Source organism: Leptodactylus fuscus, chromosome 1 (genome assembly GCF_031893055.1).
Source record: "Leptodactylus fuscus isolate aLepFus1 chromosome 1, aLepFus1.hap2, whole genome shotgun sequence".
Classification (NCBI taxonomy): Eukaryota; Metazoa; Chordata; class Amphibia; order Anura; family Leptodactylidae; genus Leptodactylus; species Leptodactylus fuscus.
The window spans coordinates 120,949,330-120,975,054 of NC_134265.1; the positions used below are offsets into that span (position 1 = coordinate 120,949,330).

At 43.1% G+C, this 25,725-nt stretch overlaps 1 protein-coding gene across 1 annotated transcript in view; it reads right to left on the reverse strand.

Annotated features, from left to right (window-relative positions):
• Positions 1 to 25,725, reverse strand: part of KIAA1671 (KIAA1671 ortholog) — a 149,383-nt gene that overhangs the window by 16,970 nt on the left and 106,688 nt on the right. The window contains exon 6 of the mRNA XM_075276575.1: positions 15,370 to 15,491. Coding sequence (XP_075132676.1) covers positions 15,370 to 15,491 — 122 coding nt within the window. The remainder of the gene's footprint in view (positions 1 to 15,369; positions 15,492 to 25,725) is intronic.

The window sequence follows — 25,725 nt, forward strand, 5'->3', positions numbered from 1 at the left end:
AGAGGTCAGAGGAGAATGGCCAGACTGGTTCGAGCTGATAGAAAGGCAACAGTGACTCAAATAGCCACCCGTTACAACCAAGGTAGCCAGAAGAGCATCTCTGAACGCACAGTACGTCGAACTTTGAGGCAGATGGGCTACAGCAGTAGAAGACCACACCGGGTGCCACTCTTTTCAGCTAAGAACAGGAAACTGAGGCTACAATTTGCACAAGCTCATCGAAATTGGACAATTGAAGATTGGAAAAACGTTGCCTGGTCTGATGAGTCTCGATTTCTGCTGCGACATTCGGATGGTAGGGTCAGAATTTGGCGTCAACAACATGAAAGCATGGATCCATCCTGCCTTGTATCAACGGTTCAGGCTGGTGGTGGTGGTGTCATGGTGTGGGGAATATTTTCTTGGCACTCTTTGGGCCCCTTGGTACCAATTGAGCATCGTTGCAACGCCAAAGCCTACCTGAGTATTGTTGCTGACCATGTCCATCCCTTTATGACCACAATGTACCCAACATCTGATGGCTACTTTCAGCAGGATAATGCGCCATGTCATAAAGCTGGAATCATCTCAGACTGGTTTCTTGAACATGACAATGAGTTCACTGTACTCCAATGGCCTCCACAGTCACCAGATCTCAATCCAATAGAGCATCTTTGGGATGTGGTGGAACGGGAGATTCGCATCATGGCTGTGCAGCCGACAAATCTGCGGCAACTGTGTGATGCCATCATGTCAATATGGACCAAAATCTCTGAGGAATGCTTCCAGCACCTTGTTGAATCTATGCCACGAAGAATTGAAGCAGTTCTGAAGGCAAAAGGGGGTCCAACCCGTTACTAGCATGGTGTACCTAATAAAGTGTGTATATATATATATTATATATACACACACACACACACACACACTCACCGGCCACTTTATTAGGTACACCATGCTAGTAACGGGTTGGACCCCCTTTTGCCTTCAGAACTGCCTCAATTCTTCGTGGCATAGATTCAACAAGGTGCTGGAAGCATTCCTCAGAGATTTTGGTCCATATTGACATGATGGCATCACACAGTTGCCGCAGATTTGTCGGCTGCACATCCATGATGCGAATCTCCCGTTCCACCACATCCCAAAGATGCTCTATTGGATTGAGATCTGGTGACTGTGGAGGCCATTGGAGTACAGTGAACTCATTGTCATGTTCAAGAAACCAGTCTGAGATGATTCCAGCTTTATGACATGGCGCATTATCCTGCTGAAAGTAGCCATCAGATGTTGGGTACATTGTGGTCATAAAGGGATGGACATGGTCAGCAACAATACTCAGGTAGGCTTTGGCGTTGCAACGATGCTCAATTGGTACCAAGGGGCCCAAAGAGTGCCAAGAAAATATTCCCCACACCATGACACCACCAGCCTGAACCGTTGATACAAGGCAGGATGGAGCCATGGTTTCATGTTGTTGACGCCAAATTCTGACCCTACCATCCGAATGTCGCAGCACAAATCGAGACTCATCAGACCAGGCAACGTTTTTCCAATCTTCAATTGTCCAATTTCGATGAGCTTGTGCATATTGTAGCCTCAGTTTCCTGTTCTTAGCTGAAAGGAGTGGCACCCGGTGTGGTCTTCTACTGCTGTAGCCCATCTGCCTCAAAGTTCGACGTACTGTGCGTTCAGAGATGCTCTTCTGGCTACCTTGGTTGTAACGGGTGGCTATTTGAGTCACTGTTGCCTTTCTATCAGCTCGAACCAGTCTGGCCATTCTCCTCTGACCTCTGGCATCAACAACACATTTCCGCCCACAGAACTGCCGCTCACTGGATGTTTTTTCTTTTTCAGACCATTCTCTGTAAACCCTAGAGATGGTTGTGCATGAAAATCCCAGTAGATCAGCAGTTTCTGAAATACTCAGACCAGCCCTTCTGGCACCAACAACCATGCCACGTTCAAAGGCACTCAAATCACCTTTCTTCCCCATACTGATGCTCGGTTTGAACTGCAGGAGATTGTCTTGACCATGTCTACATGCCTAAATGCACTGAGTTGCCGCCATGTGATTGGCTAATTAGAAATTAAGTGTTAACGAGCAGTTGGACAGGTGTACCTAATAAAGTGGCCGGTGAGTGTATATATATATATATATATATATATATATATATATAATGCTTACTTGTATAGCGCCATCATATTCCGCAGCGCTTTACAGATAGTGTGTATGTGTATATATATATAAATATATACACATACACACACACACGCATACATACACACACACTCAGCATACCGATAGCCATAACTACAGTAATCCGACAGCCTCTTATTTTGATAGAAGGGTTGTCAATATAATCAGGTCTCAACTCCATCTGCATTTCTTTCTCTAACAAACCTTTGACAGAAAGCAGTAAAAGGGTGTTCCCATTAAAAATGTAAAAAATAAAGAGAAAAATGTCACTGTGTTTAAACATGTTGCTCTTTTAGCAGCTGGAGATTGAGTACACCTCTGAGCAAATTTTGTCAATCCAGGTCAGCAGACTTCACTCACTGTAGTCTTAATCCATTACTTACTGGTGTGCAATGCACCCGAATTAAGACACTCAAGCCTATTAATTCTGGTGCACCATGGGCGGCCCAGTGTGCCATTTATATTTGAGGTATAAAAGTCATGCCATTTTTCTAACATTAGCTATAGTAAATATTATGGGCCAAAACATATCTTTTCCACTCCACCTGACTCTCTTAGGGGGCGTTCACACTACCGTCGGTGTCCAACAGGTAGTGTCCGCTCAAAAGCTGGCACGGACATTAGGAGTGGACACTAGCTGTGTCCGTGACAACTGTCATTTATTTAAATGGCGATCGGGTGCGTTCTTTTGCACTCTGTGCCTGTCCTTCACTGTCCGCAAGTGAAGATGTCCGACTTCTCAAGAGGACAGAAAAACCTGACATGTAGGGTTCTTCTGTCCGCTTGAGAAGTCGGACATCTTCACTTGCGGACAGGGAAGGACGGGCACGGAGTGCAAAATAACACACCCGATGCCCATTTAAATAAATGACAGGTGTCACGGACACAGCTAGTGTCCGCTCCTAATGTCCGGGCCAGATTTTGAGCGGACACTAGGAGCGGACACCGACGGTAGTGTGAACGCCCCCTTACAAAGTGGCACGTAAAAAGTTGCACATCTTTGGTGCAAAAACAAAAAAATAAATTAAAAAAATCCTTGCTTTCTGGTGTAGATGGAATAGTAAATTCCTTCCACTGTCTCTGGTTGAATAACTGTTACAATAAACCTGATTCAGACAATGGAATGCCTGTTTTGGTCTGTAGTTGGCAGATCCCACAGACTCATGGGAACTTCCTGTTTGATCATACTGCTTTCTCTAAGATTTCTCTAAGTGCCAATAGATGCTTATCAGGAGCCCTCCTTAGAAGCAGGCCAAAAGAGGCACATTAATAGAACAGTCAGAAGTACTTTTATAAAAGCAAGTGTACTGTGTAAACAGTCATCCAATCTTCTTTATGCCATGTGAAATGGTTGATCACTTTTAGAAACAGAAAATTCCTATTAACGTGGGATACCATCTAGCACTTACCAGGTAAGGGTGGATTCACACTACCGATATTTCATGTCCTTTGCTCTCATCCATCATAGGATGAGAGCAATGGACGTTAAACGACAAATGTCTGGAGCCATTCTGCATTCACCCCATTTTTCACTTTTCTTCCCTGTGAATTAAACAATCACGAAGGAAGCAGTCATCACATTTTTGACATTATAGTCAATGGGAATGTACACAGACAGAGGGGGTTCCATTTACACCTCTCATGTAAGGTCTGTGGCTCTAATCCTGTGATGGATGAGAGCAATGGACATTACATAACAGTAGTGTGAACCCACCCTTATCTGGTAGGTGCTACATGGCATTCCACAACAAAAGAAATTTTCCGGTATTGTTTTCTTGTGTCCTTCACTCTAATCTGTTAATAACTAGAGATGAGCGAACACTAAAATGTTCGAGGTTCGAAATTCGATTCGAACAGCCGCTCAATGTTCGTGTGTTCGAACGGGTTTCGAACCCCATTATAGTCTATGGGGAACAGATACTCGTTAAGGGGGAAACCCAAATCCGTGTCTGGAGGGTCACCAAGTCCACTATGACAACCCAGGAAATGATGCCAACACCTCTGGAATGACACTGGGACAGCAGGGGAAGCATGTCTGGGGGCATCTAACACACCAAAGACCCTCTATTACCCCAACATCACTGCCTAACAACTACACACTTTACACACTCAATACCACCTCTCTGACAGTAGGAAAACACCTTGAAACATGTGTATTTGGCACTTGCAGTGAGGAGAGCTTGTCACCAGCAGTGAATTTGGCCCTTGTAGTAAGTTGAGGTTGGCACCAACATTTGTTTTGAAAATCAGGGTGGATTGAGCCTCTAACCAGCAGAGTTTGGGCAAATTCATGGTGGAGGGAGCCTCTAAAAACCCCAGTTTGGACCAATTCATGGTGGAGGGAGCCTCTAAACAGCCCAGTTTGGGCAAATTCATGGTGGAGGGAGCCTCTAAAAACCCCAGTTTGGGCAAATTCATGGTGGAGGGAGCCTCTAAACAGCCCAGTTTGGGCAAATTCATGGTGGAGGGAGCCTCTAAAAACCCCAGTTTGGACCAATTCATGGTGGAGGGAGCCTCTAAAAACCCCAGTTTGGACCAATTCATGGTGGAGGGAGCCTCTAAAAACCCCAGTTTGGACCAATTCATGATGGAGGGAGCCTCTAAACAGCTCAGTTTGGGCAAATTCATGGTGGAGGGAGCCTCTAAAAACCCCAGTTTGGACCAATTCATGGTGGAGGGAGCCTCTAAAAACCCCAGTTTGGACCAATTCATGGTGGAGGGAGCCTCTAAACAGCTCAGTTTGGGCAAATTCATGGTGGAGGGAGCCTCTAAAAACCCCAGTTTGGACCAATTCATGGTGGAGGGAGCCTCTAAAAACCCCAGTTTGGACCAATTCATGGTGGAGGGAGCCTCTAAACAGCTCAGTTTGGGCAAATTCATGGTGGAGGGAGCCTCTAAACAGCCCAGTTAGGGCAAATTCATGGTGGAGGGAGCCTCTAAAAACCCCAGTTTGGACCAATTCATGGTGGAGGGAGCCTCTAAAAACCCCAGTTTGGACCAATTCATGGTGGAGGGAGCCTCTAAACAGCCCAGTTTGGACCAATTCATGGTGGAGGGAGCCTCTAAAAACCCCAGTTTGGACCAATTCATGGTGGAGGGAGCCTCTAAACAGCCCAGTTTGGGCAAATTCATGGTGGAGGGAGCCTCTAAAAACCCCAGTTTGGACCAATTCATGATGGAGGGAGCCTCTAAACAGCCCAGTTTGGACCAATTCATGGTGGAGAGAGCCTCTAAAAACCCCAGTTTGGACCAATTCATGGTGGAGGGAGCCTCTAAACAGGCCAGTTTGGGCAAATTCATGGTGGAGGGAGCCTCTAAACAGCCCAGTTTGGGCAAATTCATGGTGGAGGGAGCCTCTAACCAGCAGAGTTGGTGGAAATCAGGGTGGAGGGAGCCTCTAACCAGCAGAGTTGTGGGAAAGCAGGGTGGAGGGAGCCTCTAACCAGCAGAGTTGGTGGAAATCAGGGTGGAGGGAGCCTCTAACCAGCAGAGTTGTGGGAAAGCAGGGTGGAGGGAGCCTCTAACCAGCAGAGTTGTGGGAAAGCAGGGTGGAGGGAGCCTCTAACCAGCAGAGTTGTGGGAAAGCAGGGTGGAGGGAGCCTCTAACCAGCAGAGTTGGTGGAAATCAGGGTGAAAGGAGCCTCTAACCAGCAGAGTTGGGGGAAATCAGGGTGGAGGGAGCCTAGTATTAGCAGAATTGTGCAACGCTTATGGTGGATGAGTATGAGGATGTGGAGGAATTGGAGAGGTTGAGTACAGACATGGAGTTTCATGTTGGGGTGCTTTACACAGGTGGGCACAAAAATGAAGGCTCTATCCAGTGGTGGTTCATTTTTATCAAAGTGAGCCGGTCGGCACTCTCAGCTGACAGACGGGTGCGCTTGTCAGTGATGATGCCACCGGCTGCACTGAACACCCTCTCAGATAGGACGCTGGCGGCAGGACAGGACAGCACCTCCAAGGCATATAGGGCAAGTTCAAGCCACAGGTCCAACTTCGACACCCAATACGTGTAGGGCACAGAGGGGTCGGAGAGGACAGGGCTGTGGTCGGAAAGGTATTCCCGCAACATGCGCCTATACTTCTCACGCCTGGTGACACTAGGACCCTCCGTGGTGGCACTTTGGCGAGGGGGTGCCACCAAGGTGTCCCAGACCTTAGACAGTGTGCCCCTCGTTTGTGTGGACCGGTGAGAACTTGGTTGCCTACTGGAGGAACTGCCCTCCCTGCCGCCAACGTCACATGCTGGAAACATCTCCATCATATTCTGCACCAATTGCCTGTGGCAAGCATTGATGCGATTGGCCCTCCCCTCTACCGGAATAAAAGACGAGATGTTGTTTTTATACCGGGGGTCAAGGATAGCAAAGATCCAGTACTGGTTGTCCTCCATGATTTTGACAATACGCTTGTCGGTTGTAAAGCACCCCAACATGAACTCAGCCATGTCTGCCACAGTGTTAGTTGGCATGACTACTCTGGCCCCACCGGAAAGTTCAATCTCCATTTCCTCCTCATCCTCCATGTCTACCCATCCGCGCTGCAACAATGGGACGATTCGAAGTTGCCCGGAAGCCTCCTGTATCACCATCACATCATCGGACAACTCTTCTTCCTCCTCCTCCTCCTCCTCCATTAAACGCAGTGAAGCGGACAGATGTGTGGACCTACTCTCCAGCTGTGACGGATCGGATGCTATCCCTAACTCCTCTGTGTGATCGGAGTTATCCCTGATGTCAATCAGGGATTCTCTCAGAACACACAAGAGCGGGATTGTAAGGCTCACCATCGCATCCTCAGAGCTCACCCTCCTTGTGGACTCCTCAAAGACCCGTAGGATGTCACAAAGGTCTCTCATCCATGGCCACTCATGGATGTGAAACTGAGGCAGCTGACTTTGTGGCACCCTAGGGTTTTGTAGCTGGTATTCCATCAAAGGTCTCTGCTGCTCAACCACTCTATTCAACATCTGAAACGTTGAGTTCCAGCGTGTGGGGACGTCGCACAAAAGCTGGTGTTGTGGCACATGCAGGCGTTGCTGGAGAGATTTTAAGCTAGCAGCGGCTACTGTCGACTTGCGAAAGTGGGCGCACATGCGCCGCACTTTCACCAGTAGCTCTGGAACATTTGGGTAGCTCTTTAGGAAACGTTGCACCACTAGGTTGAAGACGTGGGCCAGGCATGGAACATGTTGGAGTCCGGCAAGCTCCAGAGCTGCTACCAGGTTCCGGCCGTTATCACAAACGACCATGCCTGGGCCCAGGTGCAGCGGCTCAAACCATATTGCCGTCTCATCGAGGAGGGCATCCCTCACCTCGGAGGCAGTGTGCTGTCTGTCCCCCAAGCTGATCAGCTTCAGCACAGCCTGCTGACGTCTACCAACGCCAGTGCTGCAACGTTTCCAACTCGTAGCTGGGGTCAATCTAACAGCGGAGGAGGAGGCGGTGGCGGAGGAGGAGGCGGTAGAGGAGGAGGAGGAGGGGGGTGTTCTTCTCGTGTCCCTGCCAGGAATGTTAGGCGGGGAGACGAGGTACACCGGGCCAGTTTGGGAAGCAGTCCCAGCCTCAACTACATTCACCCAGTGTGCCGTCAGTGAAATGTAGCGTCCCTGTCCGCATGCACTTGTCCACGCGTCGGTGGTCAAGTGGACCTTTGTGCAAAGCGCGGAACTAAGGGCCCGCCTGATGTTGAGTGACACGTGCTGGTGCAAGGCGGGGACGGCACACCGGGAGAAGTAGTGACGGCTAGGGACGGCATAGCGAGGTGCCGCAGTTGCCATCAGGTCCAGGAAGGCGGGAGTTTCAACAAGCCGGAACGCCAACATCTCCTGGGCCAGCAGTTTAGCGATGTTGGCGTTCAAGGCTTGCGCGTGTGGGTGGTTAGCAGTGTATTTCTGCCGCCGCTCCAATGTCTGAGAGATGGTGGGTTGTTGTAAAGAAGCGCCTGATGGTGCCTTTGATGGTGCAGGAGAAGGAGATAAGACAGGAACAGGGGAGGATGAGGGAGAAGTCAACAAAGTGGCGGAGGCAGATGAAGTGGTGTCCTGGCTCGTCCTCTGGAGTGCATCGCCAGCACAGTCAGCAGTGGCAGTGGCAGAGGCAGTGGCAGTGGCGTGAACGGCAGGCGGCCTTTGTCCTGCCGTTGCTGCCTGCCACTGATTCCAGTGCTTGGATTCCAAATGACGGCGCATTGAAGTGGTGGACAGGTTGCTCTTCTCAGAGCCCCTAATCAATTTCGAGAGGCAAATTGTGCAGACAACACTATATCTGTCCTCGGCTCATTCCTTGAAAAAACTCCACACCTTCAAGAAACGTGCCCTCGAGGTGGGAGTTTTTCGGGGCTGGGTACGAACTGGAACATCTTGGGAGATTCCGGGTGTGGCCTGGCTTCGCCTAAGCTGCTGACCTCTGCCTCTGCCTCTAGCTACCCTTTTTGGTGCTGCACCTGCCTCAACATCCACACTACTTTCCCCGCTTGACATCCCCCCTGTCCAGGTCGGGTCAGTGTCCTCATCATCCACCACTTCCTCTTCCAACTCCTGTCTCATCTCCTCCTCCCGCACAATGCGCCGGTCAACTGGATGCCCTGACGGCAACTGCGTCACATCATCGTCGATGAGGGTGGGTTGCTGGTCATCCACCACCAAATCGAACGGAGATGGAGGAGACTCTAGTGTTTGAGCATCTGGACACAGATGCTCCTCTGTTAGGTTCGTGGAATCGTGACGTGGAGAGGCAGGTTGAGGGACAATGAAAGGAGCGGAGAACAGCTCTGGGGAGCAGGGACAGTTGGGGTTATTGTTCTGTGAAGCTTGGGAATTTTGGGAGGAAGGAGGACAAGACTGTTGGGTAATAGGAGGAGAGGAGGCAGAGTCTGACTGGCTGCTGGACAATGTGCTGTAAGCGTTCTCTGACAGCCATTGCAAGACCTGTTCCTGGTTCTCGGGCCTACTAAGGTTTGTACCCTGCAGTTTAGTTAATGTGGCAAGCAACCCTGGCACTGTGGAGTGGCGCAATGCTTGCTGCCCCACAGGAGTAGGCACGGGACGCCCTGTGGCTTCACTGCTACCTTGCTCCCCAGAACCATTCCCCCGACCTCGCCCACGGCCTCGTCCACGTCCCTTTCCGGGAGCCTTGCGCATTTTGAATTCCCAGTTAGAAATTGGCACTATATACCAGTAGCAAAAATTGTGGGTGCACGTAACCCCAATATATTCTTTGAATTCCCAGTCAGACAATGGCACTATATACCAGTAGCAAGAAATGAGGGTATTTATAACCCCAATATATTCTTTGAATTCCCAGTCAGACAATGGCACTATATACCAGTAGCAAGAAATGAGGGTATTTATAACCCCAATATATTCTTTGAATTACCAGTCAGAAACTGGCACTATATGGCAGTAGCAAGAAATGAGGGTATTTGTAACCCCAATATATTCTTTGAATTCCCAGTCAGACAATGGCACTATATACCAGTAGCAAGAAATGAGGGTATTTGTAACCCCAATATATTCTTTGAATTCCCAGTCAGACAATGGCACTATATACCAGTAGCAAAAATTGTGGGTGCACGTAACCCCAATATATTCTTTGAATTACCAGTCAGAAACTGGCACTATATGGCAGTAGCAAGAAATGAGGGTATTTGTAACCCCAATATATTCTTTGAATTCCCAGTCAGACAATGGCACTATATACCAGTAGCAAGAAATGAGGGTATTTATAACCCCAATATATTCTTTGAATTCCCAGTCAGACAATGGCACTATATACCAGTAGCAAGAAATGAGGGTATTTGTAACCCCAATATATTCTTTGAATCCCAGTCAGACAATGGCACTATATGGCAGTAGCAAGAAATGAGGGTATTTGTAACCCCAATATATTCTTTGAATTCCCAGTCAGACAATGGCACTATATACCAGTAGCAAGAAATGAGGGTATTTATAACCCCAATATATTCTTTGAATTCCCAGTCAGACAATGGCACTATATACCAGTAGCAAGAAATGAGGGTATTTGTAACCCCAATATATTCTTTGAATTCCCAGTCAGACAATGGCACTATATACCAGTAGCAAAAATTGTGGGTGCACGTAACCCCAATATATTCTTTGAATTACCAGTCAGAAACTGGCACTATATGGCAGTAGCAAGAAATGAGGGTATTTGTAACCCCAATATATTCTTTGAATTCCCAGTCAGACAATGGCACTATATACCAGTAGCAAGAAATGAGGGTATTTATAACCCCAATATATTCTTTGAATTCCCAGTCAGACAATGGCACTATATACCAGTAGCAAGAAATGAGGGTATTTGTAACCCCAATATATTCTTTGAATCCCAGTCAGACAATGGCACTATATGGCAGTAGCAAGAAATGAGGGTATTTGTAACCCCAATATATTCTTTGAATTCCCAGTCAGACAATGGCACTATATACCAGTAGCAAGAAATGAGGGTATTTATAACCCCAATATATTCTTTGAATTCCCAGTCAGACAATGGCACTATATACCAGTAGCAAGAAATGAGGGTATTTGTAACCCCAATATATTCTTTGAATCCCAGTCAGACAATGGCACTATATACCAGTAGCAAGAAATGAGGGTATTTGTAACCCCAATATATTCTTTGAATTCCCAGTCAGACAATGGCACTATATACCAGTAGCAAAAATTGTGGGTGCATGTAACCCCAATATATTTTTTGAATTACCAGTCAGAAACTGGCACTATATGGCAGTAGCAAGAAATGAGGGTATTTGTAACCCCAATATATTCTTTGAATTCCCAGTCAGACAATGGCACTATATACCAGTAGCAAGAAATGAGGGTATTTGTAACCCCAATATATTCTTTGAATTCCCAGTCAGACAATGGCACTATATACCAGTAGCAAAAATTGTGGGTGCACGTAACCCCAATATATTCTTTGAATTACCAGTCAGAAACTGGCACTATATGGCAGTAGCAAGAAATGAGGGTATTTGTAACCCCAATATATTCTTTGAATTCCCAGTCAGACAATGGCACTATATACCAGTAGCAAGAAATGAGGGTATTTGTAACCCCAATATATTCTTTGAATTCCCAGTCAGACAATGGCACTATATACCAGTAGCAAGAAATGAGGGTATTTGTAACCCCAATATATTCTTTGAATTCCCAGTCAGACAATGGCACTATATACCAGTAGCAAGAAATGAGGGTATTTGTAACCCCAATATATTCTTTGAATTCCCAGTCAGACAATGGCACTATATACCAGTAGCAAGAAATGAGGGTATTTATAACCCCAATATATTCTTTGAATTCCCAGTCAGACAATGGCACTATATACCAGTAGCAAGAAATGAGGGTATTTATAACCCCAATATATTCTTTGAATTCCCAGTCAGACAATGGCACTATATGGCAGTAGCAAAAATAGTGGGTGTATATAGCCCCAATTCTATTGCTAGCGGACTTGCAGTGTATTTCTGGGGTGAAGGTGGGGGGGCACACCGTTGGAACGGGTATCGGGGGTATATATCGGGTATACGGGAATACACTGTCAGTGTATTCCATTCAGGATCCTGGGAAAGCTGGGTTGCGGCGATTGAGCCCGTCAGTGCCACGTTACACTGACAAGCTTCTCCCTGGAATTGAAGTTATATGTAAGCCCAATATATTCTTTGAATTCCCAGTGAGACAATGGCACTATATGGCAGTAGCAAAAATAGTGGGTGTATATAGCCCCAATTCTATTGCTAGGGGACTTGCAGGGTATTTCTGGGGTGAAGGTGGGGGGGCACACCGTTGGAACGGGTATCGGGGGTATATATCGGGTATACGGGAATACACTGACAGTGTATTCCATTCAGGATCCTGGGAAAGCTGGGTTGCGGCGATTGAGCCCGTCAGTGCCACGTTACACTGACAAGCTTCTCCCTGGAATTTAGCTCTTACAAGAGCTGTTGGTTGTCTTCTCCTTCCTATCCTAGCCTGTCCCTGCCTACCCAGAATCTAAGCCCTAGCTAACTGGACGGAAACCTCCGTCCCCGGTGAATTGCAAGCTCAGAATGACGCGAACCTGGGCGGCGCTGTTCTTTTAAATTAGAGGTCACATGTTTTCGGCAGCCAATGGGTTTTGCCTACTTTTTTCAACGTCACCGGTGTCGTAGTTCCTGTCCCACCTACCCTGCGCTGTTATTGGAGCAAAAAAGGCGCCAGGGAAGGTGGGAGGGGAATCGAGTAATGGCGCACTTTACCACGCGGTGTTCGATTCGATTCGAACATGCCGAACAGCCTAATATCCGATCGAACATGAGTTCGATAGAACACTGTTCGCTCATCTCTATTAATAACCATTGCTAGCATCCTATGATGGATAGAACAATGGATTGTAACAGTGGTAGAGTGAACCTACAGTAATAGTAAAAAGAAAAACACACTGCAACAAAATTCCATAGAAAAACATTCCCAGGTCTGATGATACAATAAAATCAGAACTCTCATTTACAGTGACTGAATATGAGGGATTTTAGACAGAAAAAAAAAAAAAAAAAAAAAAAGCTTTCCATACAAAATAGGGTGCGTTCACATTACCATTGTTAGTGTCCACTGTTAGCATCCTTTAGAAAATGTTATCAATGGACACTAAAGGTCCATTCACACGGAGGAAAATGGTGAGGAATTTGGTGTGGAATTTTCCACGGGGAAAAAAGCCTCCCATTGATTTCAATGGGTTCTGCTAGCTTTTCTTTTCCACTAGTGGAAAATAAGCTAGCAGAATCCACTGAAATCAATGTGAGGCTTTTTTCCACGTGGAAAATTCCACACCAAATTCCTCACCATTTTCCTTTGTGTGAATGGACCCTAACAGATCTATCAAAAAGCTGTTAAAATCCCCATTGATTTCAATGGGATTTTTTTCTGTTGTTCTTTAGCCTCCATTTTCATCAGATCCATTACAGGCCCATTATTTTGGTGAAAACAACTGGGGGTGCAGGATTTTTGTCTTAGCTGAAAATAACAGACTTATGACAGATGTGGCGTGTCCGTTATTTTTCATTTTTAGGTTAATGTCAATGGCTATGATGGATGGTAACGGACTATCATTTATGTCAGTTTTTTTTCCGACAGTAGTGTGAACAACCCCTTAGATGTGTATTGGCCAAACTTTTCAATTTTGACAGGTCTGGCTGACCATCTAGTGTGGTGCATGTCTTTCAGGCCTACAGTAGCCCATACAATTACATCATTGTTGGCCAAAACCTCACCAATCATATAGTGTGCAAGAACGCCAGCTATATCTCCTCCAATGGCAGATCTCCAATACCTTTGCTCTCTGGGACATATGCCATGGCCAGATTTTTCTCCCCTCTCCTATTCACTATACATGCAATACCCAGTGGAGCAGAGTCCACAATGCATGTGTATGGGAGATCAGGTGAGATTGCTATTTTATGTGTATGACCTGCATTAGATTCATGTCCTAGTAGCTTTTCCAATCTTATATCTGATATGCCACCAAATATTGCAGTGAGCCAGTACACAACATTTTAGATTATGATTTGAATAGTGGTGTCCCTTATAGATAAAAAGGCTATTATCTGTAGACAAGGTAGTGTACTGTCCTGAAACTAGAGTCAACCGCGCTAAACAATAGACTACTTGTACTACAAAGTTTAAAGCAAGAACAGTAATGTTAGCGCTACCTACGCTCAGATTTCTAACCACAGGAAATTAACAGTAGGAAGACAAGTAACTGAGGGCTACAGACGAGTGAAAGAAAGGTATCATATGAAAACTAATTTTTCACATGCCTTTCAATGCGAAGGACCTATAACAAGATCATTGGCAAGCTGGCAGTCCCCGGGCTTTATAATGATGACCGTTTTGATAGTCAACAGCCAAAAACTAGGCACACAGTAAAATCACCAAGAGTAACCAGGTAGGAGCTGTCTACTAATAGAAATTTTTGTCTCCCCCTGTGGAGAACCTGTGTGGTATAGTCCGGCATACAGGAAGTCAGTTCCCTAGGTCTTAACTCCAGTAGATTTTATGTGGGTAGAGTAAGAGTCACATGACCTAGCAGAAGTGAAGGATCCAGATAAAAAGCAATAAACTAAATAAGGTTATACATGCTGGATTATACATGTGTATGGGAATAGGTGCATATTGAATGGGAGACAAAAGAAATCTGAATTTTTAACACTTTATATGTACGCATTCAACAACAGTGTTTACAAATCAGTGGCTTATAAGCCACATGTGGTTCTCTAGTTCTCTACATTTGGCTCTGGATGTGTTCATAGCTGTAAATACATTTATGCACTAGTGTTACCAAGGTGGTTACAGTATAACTAATACTAAAGCCAACATTATATCATTGACAGATAGTACTAAGAGCCATCACGTAATTATATCTTACAAGAGGTTAGCTGACCCTTATCAAAAATTATTAACAAAAAGGTAAAACAACAGCAAATTGGAGAAAAAAAAAATCCCCCCTCCCCCCCAAAAAAAATCCAAAAAATTACTTGCTTCTCTGATCCACCACCATTTCAGTGCACGACATTCAGAACATTCCCTGGTCTTTGTTCATGTGACCATTCCAGTCAATCCGTGGCTTCAACAGTCACCTCCAATACAACTGGCATCATGGCTCCTCTCACTCAATAACAGTGGCAATAACAGTAGTACGCCTTGTGAGACCATTGATTGGTTGGAGTGGTCACGTCAGCTGCTTGTATACAAAGGCCCCTGTTGACTGTCCCTGCTTGATTGGTGACTTCAGCACCAAGTAAACAAAGGTCCCTGCTGACTGTCCCTGCTTGATGGGAGGACTGCTGAGGGGACTACTGTTTATTAAAATATATTCATATTAATAATAGTCAGTGTGGCCCAACATAACTTTTTATTATAATGATAATAGAAAATAGTAGCTAAAAAATGAAAATGTACATAAAATGTTATACAATGCAGAAATAACCACTAAAAAAATTAGATGCCAAATTACTGTGGCCTGAAGATATTGAAGCCACATGGTTAGTAAAATAATATGGACTCCAGACAAAATACTTGCTCTTTTATACTCTTTTTACAATTCATGGGATAGTTTCACAATCCATACTGATTTCTTGTTCCATATACAGTTTCTGTTATATAAAATTGTAGCATAAAACCCCCCCAGAAACCATCTCACCTTTCTCCAGGCTGTTGCTTATCCTGAGCCCATGTGCCATACTGTCTGTCTGTTTCTTGCACAAGAGAATCTGTGTCCTTATTGGATGTGGAGGATCTGGAGAAACATTGCTTTACATGGTCCTGAAAATATAGTAAAATAATACATCAATCATTGATTAAAAAAATAATAATAAAATAAAAAATAAGCAACTTCATTATAACGGTAAGTATGTGTGTGGATACGTAATGTCTGCACTCAACATTGAGATCATATTAATAATGTGAAGGAGTCATGTGTGACCATGACCCAATTTATAGATCATGACCATTACTTCTGCTAGACAATTTTCAAGGAAAGCCGACGTAAGAGTTACAAAATAGCCTAAATGCCTTTGATACAATACTTATGAGAAAGCTGCGGAATACGCTGGTACTATATAAATAAAAAGTATTAATGTATTATGTATAACCTATCTGGGATTTTTGGGTAGTGCACACAAATAAGTGCTGGAAACTTGCAGACTCAGCCAAAGAGGCATATCAAATTCTGTAAAAATTAATCAAACAGGTAAAGACTAGATCTTCATTATACGGACTTCAATTATAAGGTTTAAAGCCATTCATGTGAAACTCAAAACATGTTCGCTCTTGTGTATATAATGTTTATAGGCTTCTACAGTGACCTAGATACAGGGACTCTCTTTTATGAATCTTTTACTAACTACACACTTTACTGCAATGATTTTTTACTTTTTTTTTTCTTTTAAAACAGACCATCTAAAAAGGCAACTCCAGACACAGCAGGAACCATTAACAAATAAAAAAAAATAAAAAAAACTAATTATTTTTCCGTATTTTACTATCTACTTACACTAAACAGTGCTATTTCTGAGCTTAGTAGCCCTACTTAATTAGGTAATGCACCTTGTATGGACCTACCAAAATACAAGAAGCTAAGTGACACTGGGGGTATTTATGGGTAGAAAATTATGATGAGTCACAGTAGTTACATTTCTTTACATTAAAGGGGCTCTATCACTAGATTTACATGTTATGAGCTAAAGATATGCCTGAATAGCGTTTAAAAAGGCTATTCAGATGCTGTTATTAGTTTGTAAAAAGACCCCCCCCCCCGTTTTTGTTAATTGCCGTGGAAATTGATATGCAAATGTGCTCGATTGTGCACAGTGGGCGTTCCGTGCACCCCTTAGCATCATAGCTTCTGGACACCCACCACTCTTCCTTGAGCCTCCAAGCCCTCCTCCTCCTGCTTAATTACTGCCTCCATCGTCGGCAGTTTCTATTGAAATCAAGCTGGAGGGGGCGCTACTGCGCACGCGCATGATTTCAATAGAAAACGCTGACAATGGAGGCAGTGAGTAAGCAAGAGGAGGAGGGCTTGGAGGCAGCGGTGGGCACCCGGAAGCTATGACGCTAAGGGGTGCACGGAATGCCCACCGTGCACGATTGAGCTCATTTGCATATAGATTTTTTTTTTAAAAGGCTATTCAGGAATATCTTTAGCGCATAACACGTAAATCTAGTGATAGAGCCCCTTTTAGATAAGATAATCCTTTAACAGTCCCACCATGGGGAAATTCAGTATTAACAGAAATAAAAGGATTCTATCATTAGAAACCTTTTTTTTCAGGCCTACCACATCGGAATAACCTTAAGAAAGGCTATTCTTCCCCTACCTTTACATGTCTTCTCCGTGTCAACGTTATGGTGATATTCAACGGAAAGTGCTGACTGCACATATGCAGCGGCCACTTTCATTTGGCCCAACAGACTATCGCGTAAGAGGCCACAGTAAAATAGCCGCCGCACATGCACAGTCGGCGCTTTCGGTTGAAGACGCGGTGAAGAAGATGGAGGGCATCACTGAAGAGACATCTAAAGGTAGGGGAAGAATAGCCTCTATTAAGGCTATTCCAATGTGGTAGGCCTGAAAAATGGATTCTAATGATAGAATCCCTTTAAATGGGTTGTCTACTTTAATACATTATTTGTATAACGTATCCCCTATTCAGTATATAAGGGATAAGTGTCAAATCTCAGTGGACCGATTGCTAGGTCCCCCAACAATCAGCAGAAAGAGGAGATCAAAGAGCACTCCCTGTGAACTCTGAGGACTGTTTTTTTTTACAGCGCCATGCCACACAGCTAGGTCAATCAATGTGTGGATGAAGGAGCACCACATCAAGACCCTGTCATGGCCAGCCCAATCTCCAGACCTGAACCCCATTGAAAATCTCTGGAATGTAATCAAGAGGACGATGGATAGTCACAAGCCATCAAACAAAGAACTGCTTAAATTTTTGTGCCAGGAGTGGCATAAGGTTACCCAAAAGCAGTGTGAACGACTGATGGAAAGCATGCCAAGAAGCATCAAAGCTGGGATTAAAAATCATGGTTATTCCACCAAATATTGATTTCTGAACTGTTCTGGAGTTAACATTAGTATTGATGTTTCTAAATGAATATGAGCTTGATTTCTTTGCATTATTTGAGGTCTGGCAGCACTGCTTTTTTATTATTTTGACGATTTCTCATTTGCTGCAAATAAATACAACATTTTTTTGCTTTGAATTTCGGAGAAAAGTTGTCAGTAGTTTATATAATAAAAGAACAATGTTCATTTTACTCAAAAATATACCAATGAAGAGAAAAATCAGAGAAACTTTTGCAGTCTCTCCTAATTTTTTCCAGAGCTGTATATGGTATACAGCAACAGTGCATAATGACATCTCATAAGACTCAAAAGGCATCTGTTACAAGGAGCCAACAGAGTATAAGGACAATAAATAAGGCACAATTAGGCTTAAAAGAGGCTTTTTGTACACCTTAGATGAACAAATGAGGCTAGGAACCAGGGTATCTTGGTAGTAATGCCCAGGGTGAATATTCTATCCAGCAGGAGAACACTAGGCAGATGGCCCCCCACTTCATATTTTCTCATACATATGGAGGGGCCTTCCTCTTTAGCCGGGTGCCACGCTCAAAGTGAATAAGCAGATTCATTTTAGCTTTCAATTCTGCAAAAGTTGTAAAAAAAAAAAGAGATTGAGACTGTGAAATGCCAAGGCCAGACTTCATATCAATCCAATCTCCCATTAAACCTAAAAGGCAAACACCGGGTTCCACTTGCATGGAAACAGTGAAAACGTCTCTCATTGCAACACCTCTCTGTTCTAATAGAGGGATCCCAACCGGGAGGTTATTCAACAAGAGTTTTTCCAAAAGGACAACTCCTTTAAGCACTATAATAGTGCAAACTATAGGCATGACTATATAGCAGAAACAGTAAGAATTTCTTATTTGACTGGTTTTGATTTTTACTAGAAACTATTAGTCACATATGACATTATGTATATTACCGGTTATAGTGCACAAACCAGACAGCAGAGTGACAGAATTTGATTATTTGTGGTCAGCTGGAAGATGACTACAGATACGGGAAAACCTAAGATCACCCCCCTCCCCAGCTGAAACATTAAAAAGTCCATTACACAGAGCATACGCATCATTTTATTTATAGTTGATGCATACCATTGATATGAACACTCAATGACATTTAGCTACTGCCTAATAGCAACCTAAGAGCTTCTTAAAGAAAAAAATATAATTTAGACCTTCAGCTTACATATTAACGTCATAGACTTGGCCTATAACAACCGGTTCCTCAGCAACAATAGTGAACAAACAGCCCTGGGGGTACTCTGTTCTGTCCTCAGGTATTTCACTTGCACTTACCTCAGCTATGTTCCAACATGTACAATGAATCAATCATGAAGAAACATTTTTTGATTACTAGCAAAAATAATAAAATAAAATTAAAACTAAGCCAATGTCTATTAAAATGTATTTCCAAATAAAGTATTTAATTCTATGGTTAGAAAGTTATTTTATTATATTTTTTGCTATAATTACCGTATATACTCGAGTATAAGCCGTGTTTTTCAGCACAGTTTTTGTGCTGAAAAAGCCCCCCTCGGCTTATACTTGAGTCAAGCAAAAAAATAGCAATGTATAGAATCTCCCATAAAATAGTGAAAAAAGCGCTTTAAAAAAAAAAAAAAAAAAAAAAAAAAAAAAAAAGAATAAAAGTTCTAAATCACTCCTTTCCCTAGAATACATATAAAAGTAGAAAATGACTGTGAAACACATACACATTAGGTATCCCTGTGTCTGAAAGTGCCCGGTCTACTGAATATAGATGATCTGCAGTGCTCCTGTTCCGTCGGGAAGGGGTTAATAGGAGCACTGCAGATACCCTATATTCAGCCAGGCTGAATTCCATGTGGGGGAAAAAAAACCCAGTCCTCAAGCTCAGGGAAGGGGCAGACGGACAACCAAAACACCCCCTCCCCTTCCCCAGTACCCAGAAACTACTGCACCCAAAAACTCCGACCATTTAAATTTTCCAGTAGCTGCTGCATTTCCCCCCCTCGGCTTATACTCGAGTCAATAAGTTTTCCCAGTTTTTTTGTGGTAAAATTAGGGGCCTCGGCTTATATTCGGGTCGGCTTATACTCGAGTATATACGGTATTATATTGATGCAGTAAGTTTTAGTAAAAGGGTATTTTTGAAAAACACTAAGTCTTCCAGCGTAATTTCTATGGAGTTGAGAATAAACAATGACATTTCTAGGATTACAGTTCTATCTGTATACTGAAGTAAAGACCAAATTACTTTAAGGAAGGTATAATCCTCAACACTAAAATTTCAACACCAGGATGGACAAGGCATAAGGTTATGAAAACTGAGAAAGTAGTAGGTGAATGCTGCAAATCTGTGGCATTTGGGAGGGACATAAAAACCAGACTGAGGCCGGGGCCCATGGACTGGATACACCGTGATTTGCCCGCAGCAGCAACATTGCAGCGTCTTACAGTACTTGCAAAGTGGATGGGATTCATGCGAATCCCATGACCACTTTGTGTTTATAATCGCAGTACGGACATGGTGCGATTTCCGAAACCGGCCAAGTTTTGGAAATTGCAGCATGTTAATTATATCTACGGAAACACTGTCAGTTTTCTCGTAGATGTAATGTTAAAGTCCATGGAGGAAAATTCTGTGAACTTTCTGTTGAAAGCGCTATGGAAAGAATAGTGATGCGTTCCAGCCACGGTTGTTCCCACAGCACTTTAGCGCAGCGTTTGCAGCCTGATGGGCCTTAGCCTAATGCAAAGTTTTTTTTAAGTCATGTGAAACATGAAAAATCAGATTCAGGGCTCGTTCACTTCTGCGCCCGGTCTCCGTTCTGTAGGTGTCAGTTTCCTGCACAAAACAGGGCAGGAGACGGAAACCTGCAGGCATCTTTCAAACCCAAACTCGGCTAAACAGTTTTTTTTAAACCGGACACAGTCCGACATGCAGTACTCTGTGTCTGGTTTAAAAAAAGAAAAACGTTTCGCCGCAGAAAGCTCAAAACGCTCACGGCTGGACTCTGCATGACAGGTTTCCTTCTTCTGCATGCAACATCCATTCAGCAGTTTCCAACACAGAAGCTGCTCAGACACTGACATAAGAACACCCCTGTGATCCAAATGGCCAGATGTAGCAGAGTTTAAAGGGGTATTCCCATAACTCTTGTTCACCAATCTGCAGGCTCTGTGCTCTCTTCACTTCCTGGTTTTCTCGGCACATTGGTGGGCGGGGTTTCACTTGCTCTGCTATGTTTGCAGTAAGTAATGAGGGATTGGTTGTAAATGCAGATGTAGAAGCTGATTTAGCAGTGCTGGATTTGAGTCAGCTTACATTACATACAGAGGTAACGGACTCTTTAACTCAGCCTTTATCAGACCAAATTCAATTAAATCGGCTGATAAGTGGAAGAGCCAAGTTCAGAAATCCCAGAGCTCTCACCTCCCCTATCTGAGAAGATACGTTACTTGTTAGACATAAACAGTCACAAGCTGCTCCCAGCACTCAGCCCCTCCCTCCCCCCTGAGAGCAGGCAGCTAAGTCACTTGGGAATTGAGCAGATAAGCCCAGTGGCCACAGAAACTGAGTGTAAACAATGAAGTGAATAAATTAAGATAGCGACCACACAAAGGAGTTTTGATAAAGCAATGTATTTAGGAAAAAAGTCTTAAATCCACATAAACTAGTATAGATAGGATGCTTTTCATGGGACAACCCCTTTAAGCAGCGCTGTAGCACAGCTGAGTATGCTCTCCATATGCAGAGATGTACATACAACTGAGTATGCTGCGATGTAGCAGAGCCAGGATGCAGTATGGATGCCTTAAAATAGAATCGTATAGAATATGGAAGTAAAGGAGGGCCCCATAAATATCCATGGGTGACATATTACGGCTTCATACAGCTCAGAGACTGTAAAGAGCCATTCTATGGCCTTGTCTATGACTCTAACAGTAAAGTCATTTTAAAAGCTTAGGCCATGGCTGATCTAGAAAAAGCAAGCAAGAATATTTCATAGACAGCAAGCCACTAAATGTAATCCAGTAAGGCAGGAGTAGGCAACCTTCGGCACTCCAGCTGTTGTAAAACTACAACTCCCAGCATGCACACTTGCTCTGCTGTTCTTGGAACTCCCATGGAAGTGAATGGAGCATGTTGGGAGTTGTAGTTTCACAGCAGCTGGAGAGCCGAAGGTTCCTGACCCCTGCAATAAGGTATCAGAGGCAGTTCTCTATACAAAAATAAAGAAAGAAATACTGTGTCATGTGACAAAACAAATAAAAATACACATGATATTTTATTGACCTTTAGGTGACAGTTTATTTTCTGAAAAAATAGGATTGATTTCCCAGTACGTATATTGTTCAGAAAAGTCAGCATTCCTCTAGCTCTTTATTTCAGTAAATATAATGACTACTAAAAAGAGAGGGTAATGGAGAAATGATGTCACTTTTTATTATTCCTTCTCTGTGGCTCACATAGGTTATAAAGACTCTGAAGCATGAGTCACAGCTGACAAATAAAAGGTTGTGAGCAGTACATAGGTATGGACGTGGGCTGTACAATTCCAGGATCCTGCTGTGTCACAGCCAGAAAGTGCATTTAAACGAAAGTGAAGATTTATCTCCTAGGTGGGTGTATAGAGAGTGAAATTATATGCAGTAGGCTATAGAACGCATTATTTTATTATGGTTCATTGCTGCCATGTGACGTACACCAAATCATTCCCTTATGGAAAAGTCATGGATGCCATAACCAAAAGAACATGAGAGCGTATCAGCCATTAGACAACCTTAAGAAAGTTATCTACAAGCCATCTAATCTATAATGGGATGTCCCATCTTTTTCCTACACAGTAGATGTTTGGGAACGGAAAGGACATGCATGTAGGGTGTGAACATGTCCAATCCTTTTATCCTCAAGGGAGATAAACCAATCCCAGGTGTGGCCACAATTCGGTAAAGGGTTATTCCGTTTTTTAACTGTGACCTCTCCAAACTAATACAGTGGCTTATGCTAAGTATAGATCATCAATCTTAAAATAGCAGATGACCCCTTTACTTTACCTAGTCATATTAGTTTTTCCACAATATTTGCTGCCAGAGTTGTTTTCCCTATGAAATATATATATAGTGATCCACTGTCGTAGTAACTATCAAACATATTGTAATGGGTTATATTTTAACATCCCTAAGATCACAGTTGCTGAGCAACCAAAGAGCAGAGCATAGACTCAGTAATATACTTCTGCTACTACATATGGCCATGTTAGAAGAAATAAGATCATTATGCATCCAGGAACATCCAGGTCCTCTAGCAGAAACAATGTTATGGTAAGTCTGTGCAGAACAAAACAACCTACATGCCAACCATGTACTGAAAATGGGCAATAGTCACATTATGTGGACAATCCACTTCTTACTACACAGTGAGATACCAAAGATAAGTTATATCTTAAGTTACCCATCTGTATATTCCAACAGGAATTCTTCTATTAACAAATCGATATAAACAAAAAAAGGAAAAGAAAAAAAAAAATTGTGAAGGTAGACCATGTCCATTCTTATTTTTATACATTCTTTATACTGCTTAAGAAATTATATTTTTCTTTGTGCAACGTTTATACATTAAGATGGCGCCTGTATCCGGCACCGCACCCAGAGGCTGACGCACATGATCGTCATGTGGTTTACAAGAAAGACAGTATCATTTCTCTGGAAATCGAAATCTAAGAGATGTTGAAACTTAAGAGCCAATGACTGATCGCCAGTGTATTCGGATACAAGACGTACATGCTTACAGCCTGCCGTTATCTTATCTTTCTTGCATTCCTGTATAAGATTTGTGACTTTCTCGATAAACCTCAGTACTGTGTGAGCAGCCAGAGCGCCCAGTTGCATGGACTGAGATCAAAACTGCATTCTGTGTCAGTGTTCATCTTAATCAGCGCGCACATGCATGATTGATTTGGAGCAGGTGACTGACCACTGGAAGTGACCCGTATTCTGGCGGAGGTCACTACCTCAACAAAATCATGGGGTTGAACATCCCATTTAATGTTCATCCGAGGCTAAACAAGGCAACATTCCTTCACATCAATAAGCAACACACCGCTATGCCACGAGAACTAGATTTATTCCACTATATCAAAAAATCCAAATATTTCATGACTAGACTGGCCTAAAGAGTAATAAATAATAGATCACAGGAAAAATACAGCTTTGAATTTAATAAACATTCATGTTACATGATATATGAGTGTGCACCGATACATATGCAAATGCTGCCCCTTCAATTTATTGCAGCTTTGCCATTAGATAGGATTTTAAAAACAGCCAAGATTTATTATTCTTCCCGTAGGGGGCTATTCTAAGGCTGTGTATCCGCAAGGTGTTGACAGCTGAGGAAATCATTTTGTATTCTACTTTATGTTGGGCACAGTCTAGGAAGGGTTTATAGCTGCCTATAAAATTTAGTCTGTTTTTTTTTTTTTTCTTTCTGCTATATGTTTTTCTTCCAAAATAATATAGTATGTTTCAAAATCATTTTTATAGGGAGTCTGTCCCCCAAACCTAGCATATCAACCCAGCACCACAGATAGGTTAGGGTCAGCTGAATCAGTTTTCCTTATGAATTGGTGCCAAAATATTGCTGTTTTTGTCCATATTCTTTGGATCAATGATGGCGTTGCTGGGTACCTCTTTGGAGAAACAGCAGGCATATATTATGACACTTGGCCCTAGACAATCAGTTTCTAAAATATTTTTAGCAGATATGTTTTACACTGGATGTTTACTTAAAAATGGAAAATAGAATCTACAGACAACTTTGGAGGACATTTACTATTATTATATTATAGGTATATTATACATACCTATTATAACAGACACAAATGGACTCTAACTGATGGCTATCAGTTACTGTCCGTTATAAGTCCATTGGTCATAGACTTCCATGTTAAAAAAAAAATAAATAACCGACACTTGCTGTCCGTTTTTTTCTAATTGAAAGAAAAGTCCTGCATGTAGGATTTTTTTGTCCGCTGGAAAAAAAACAGACTTGGGTGCAAACAAACACTATTGGACAAAAGATAAAATCCCATTGAAATGAATGGAAATGTGAGACTGTTCAGCTAGTGTCCATTGCTAAAATCTTATAACAGACAATAGCCACGGACACAGCTGACGAAGTGTGAACTCCCCCTTATTAAATAAATGCCCCTCTCTGTGGTATTCTTAGTGTTAAAAAAAGGTTTCAATGAAAGATCTGTAAAGAAAATTCCATACAAATACAAAATATATAAAACCCACGTCAGGGGCATACAAATAAGGATTATATATAAAAACAATAAAGGTACAGCATTACCTTAAGGCAAACACTACTCCAGCAGGTAACTGCCTATTTAAAGAAAAAAACAAAAAAAAAAAAAAAATCACATCAGAGGCCCGCCGGGCCCCCTAATATCCCAGGTCCTGTGGCAGCCGTTACATTACGGAAGTCAGTTATCCTTTGTAAAGATAAAGCACAGGCGAGAGATAGTACCTCTACCAAATGGGTCATCAAAGCAGATTCATCCAAACTGGGTGGAACTAAGGCTAGAGGAGTTTGGAGGAAGGTCTCTAAGTAAAATATTTGAATGGAATGAAAACCCTCTGAGAAGGGCCGAAGGTATAGAGATAAAAATATCTGTATGGTAAGAGGGATTATTGACCCTAAAATTTTGAAGGTGTATAAAGCGTTGTTGTATCCACCAATGAAATGGTCTAGCATCCAGGATGATCAGGAACATAAGGTTGTTAAAAACAGACAACAGGGGTGAGGGATGGTTTGAAGTGGTAATGAAATTGGGATTGACGCCATAGTTTAATGGAGCCAAGAATGATGGTGGAGGACAGTCCATCAGGCAAGGCCCTGAGCAAATCCAGCAAGGTGTAGCAAGAA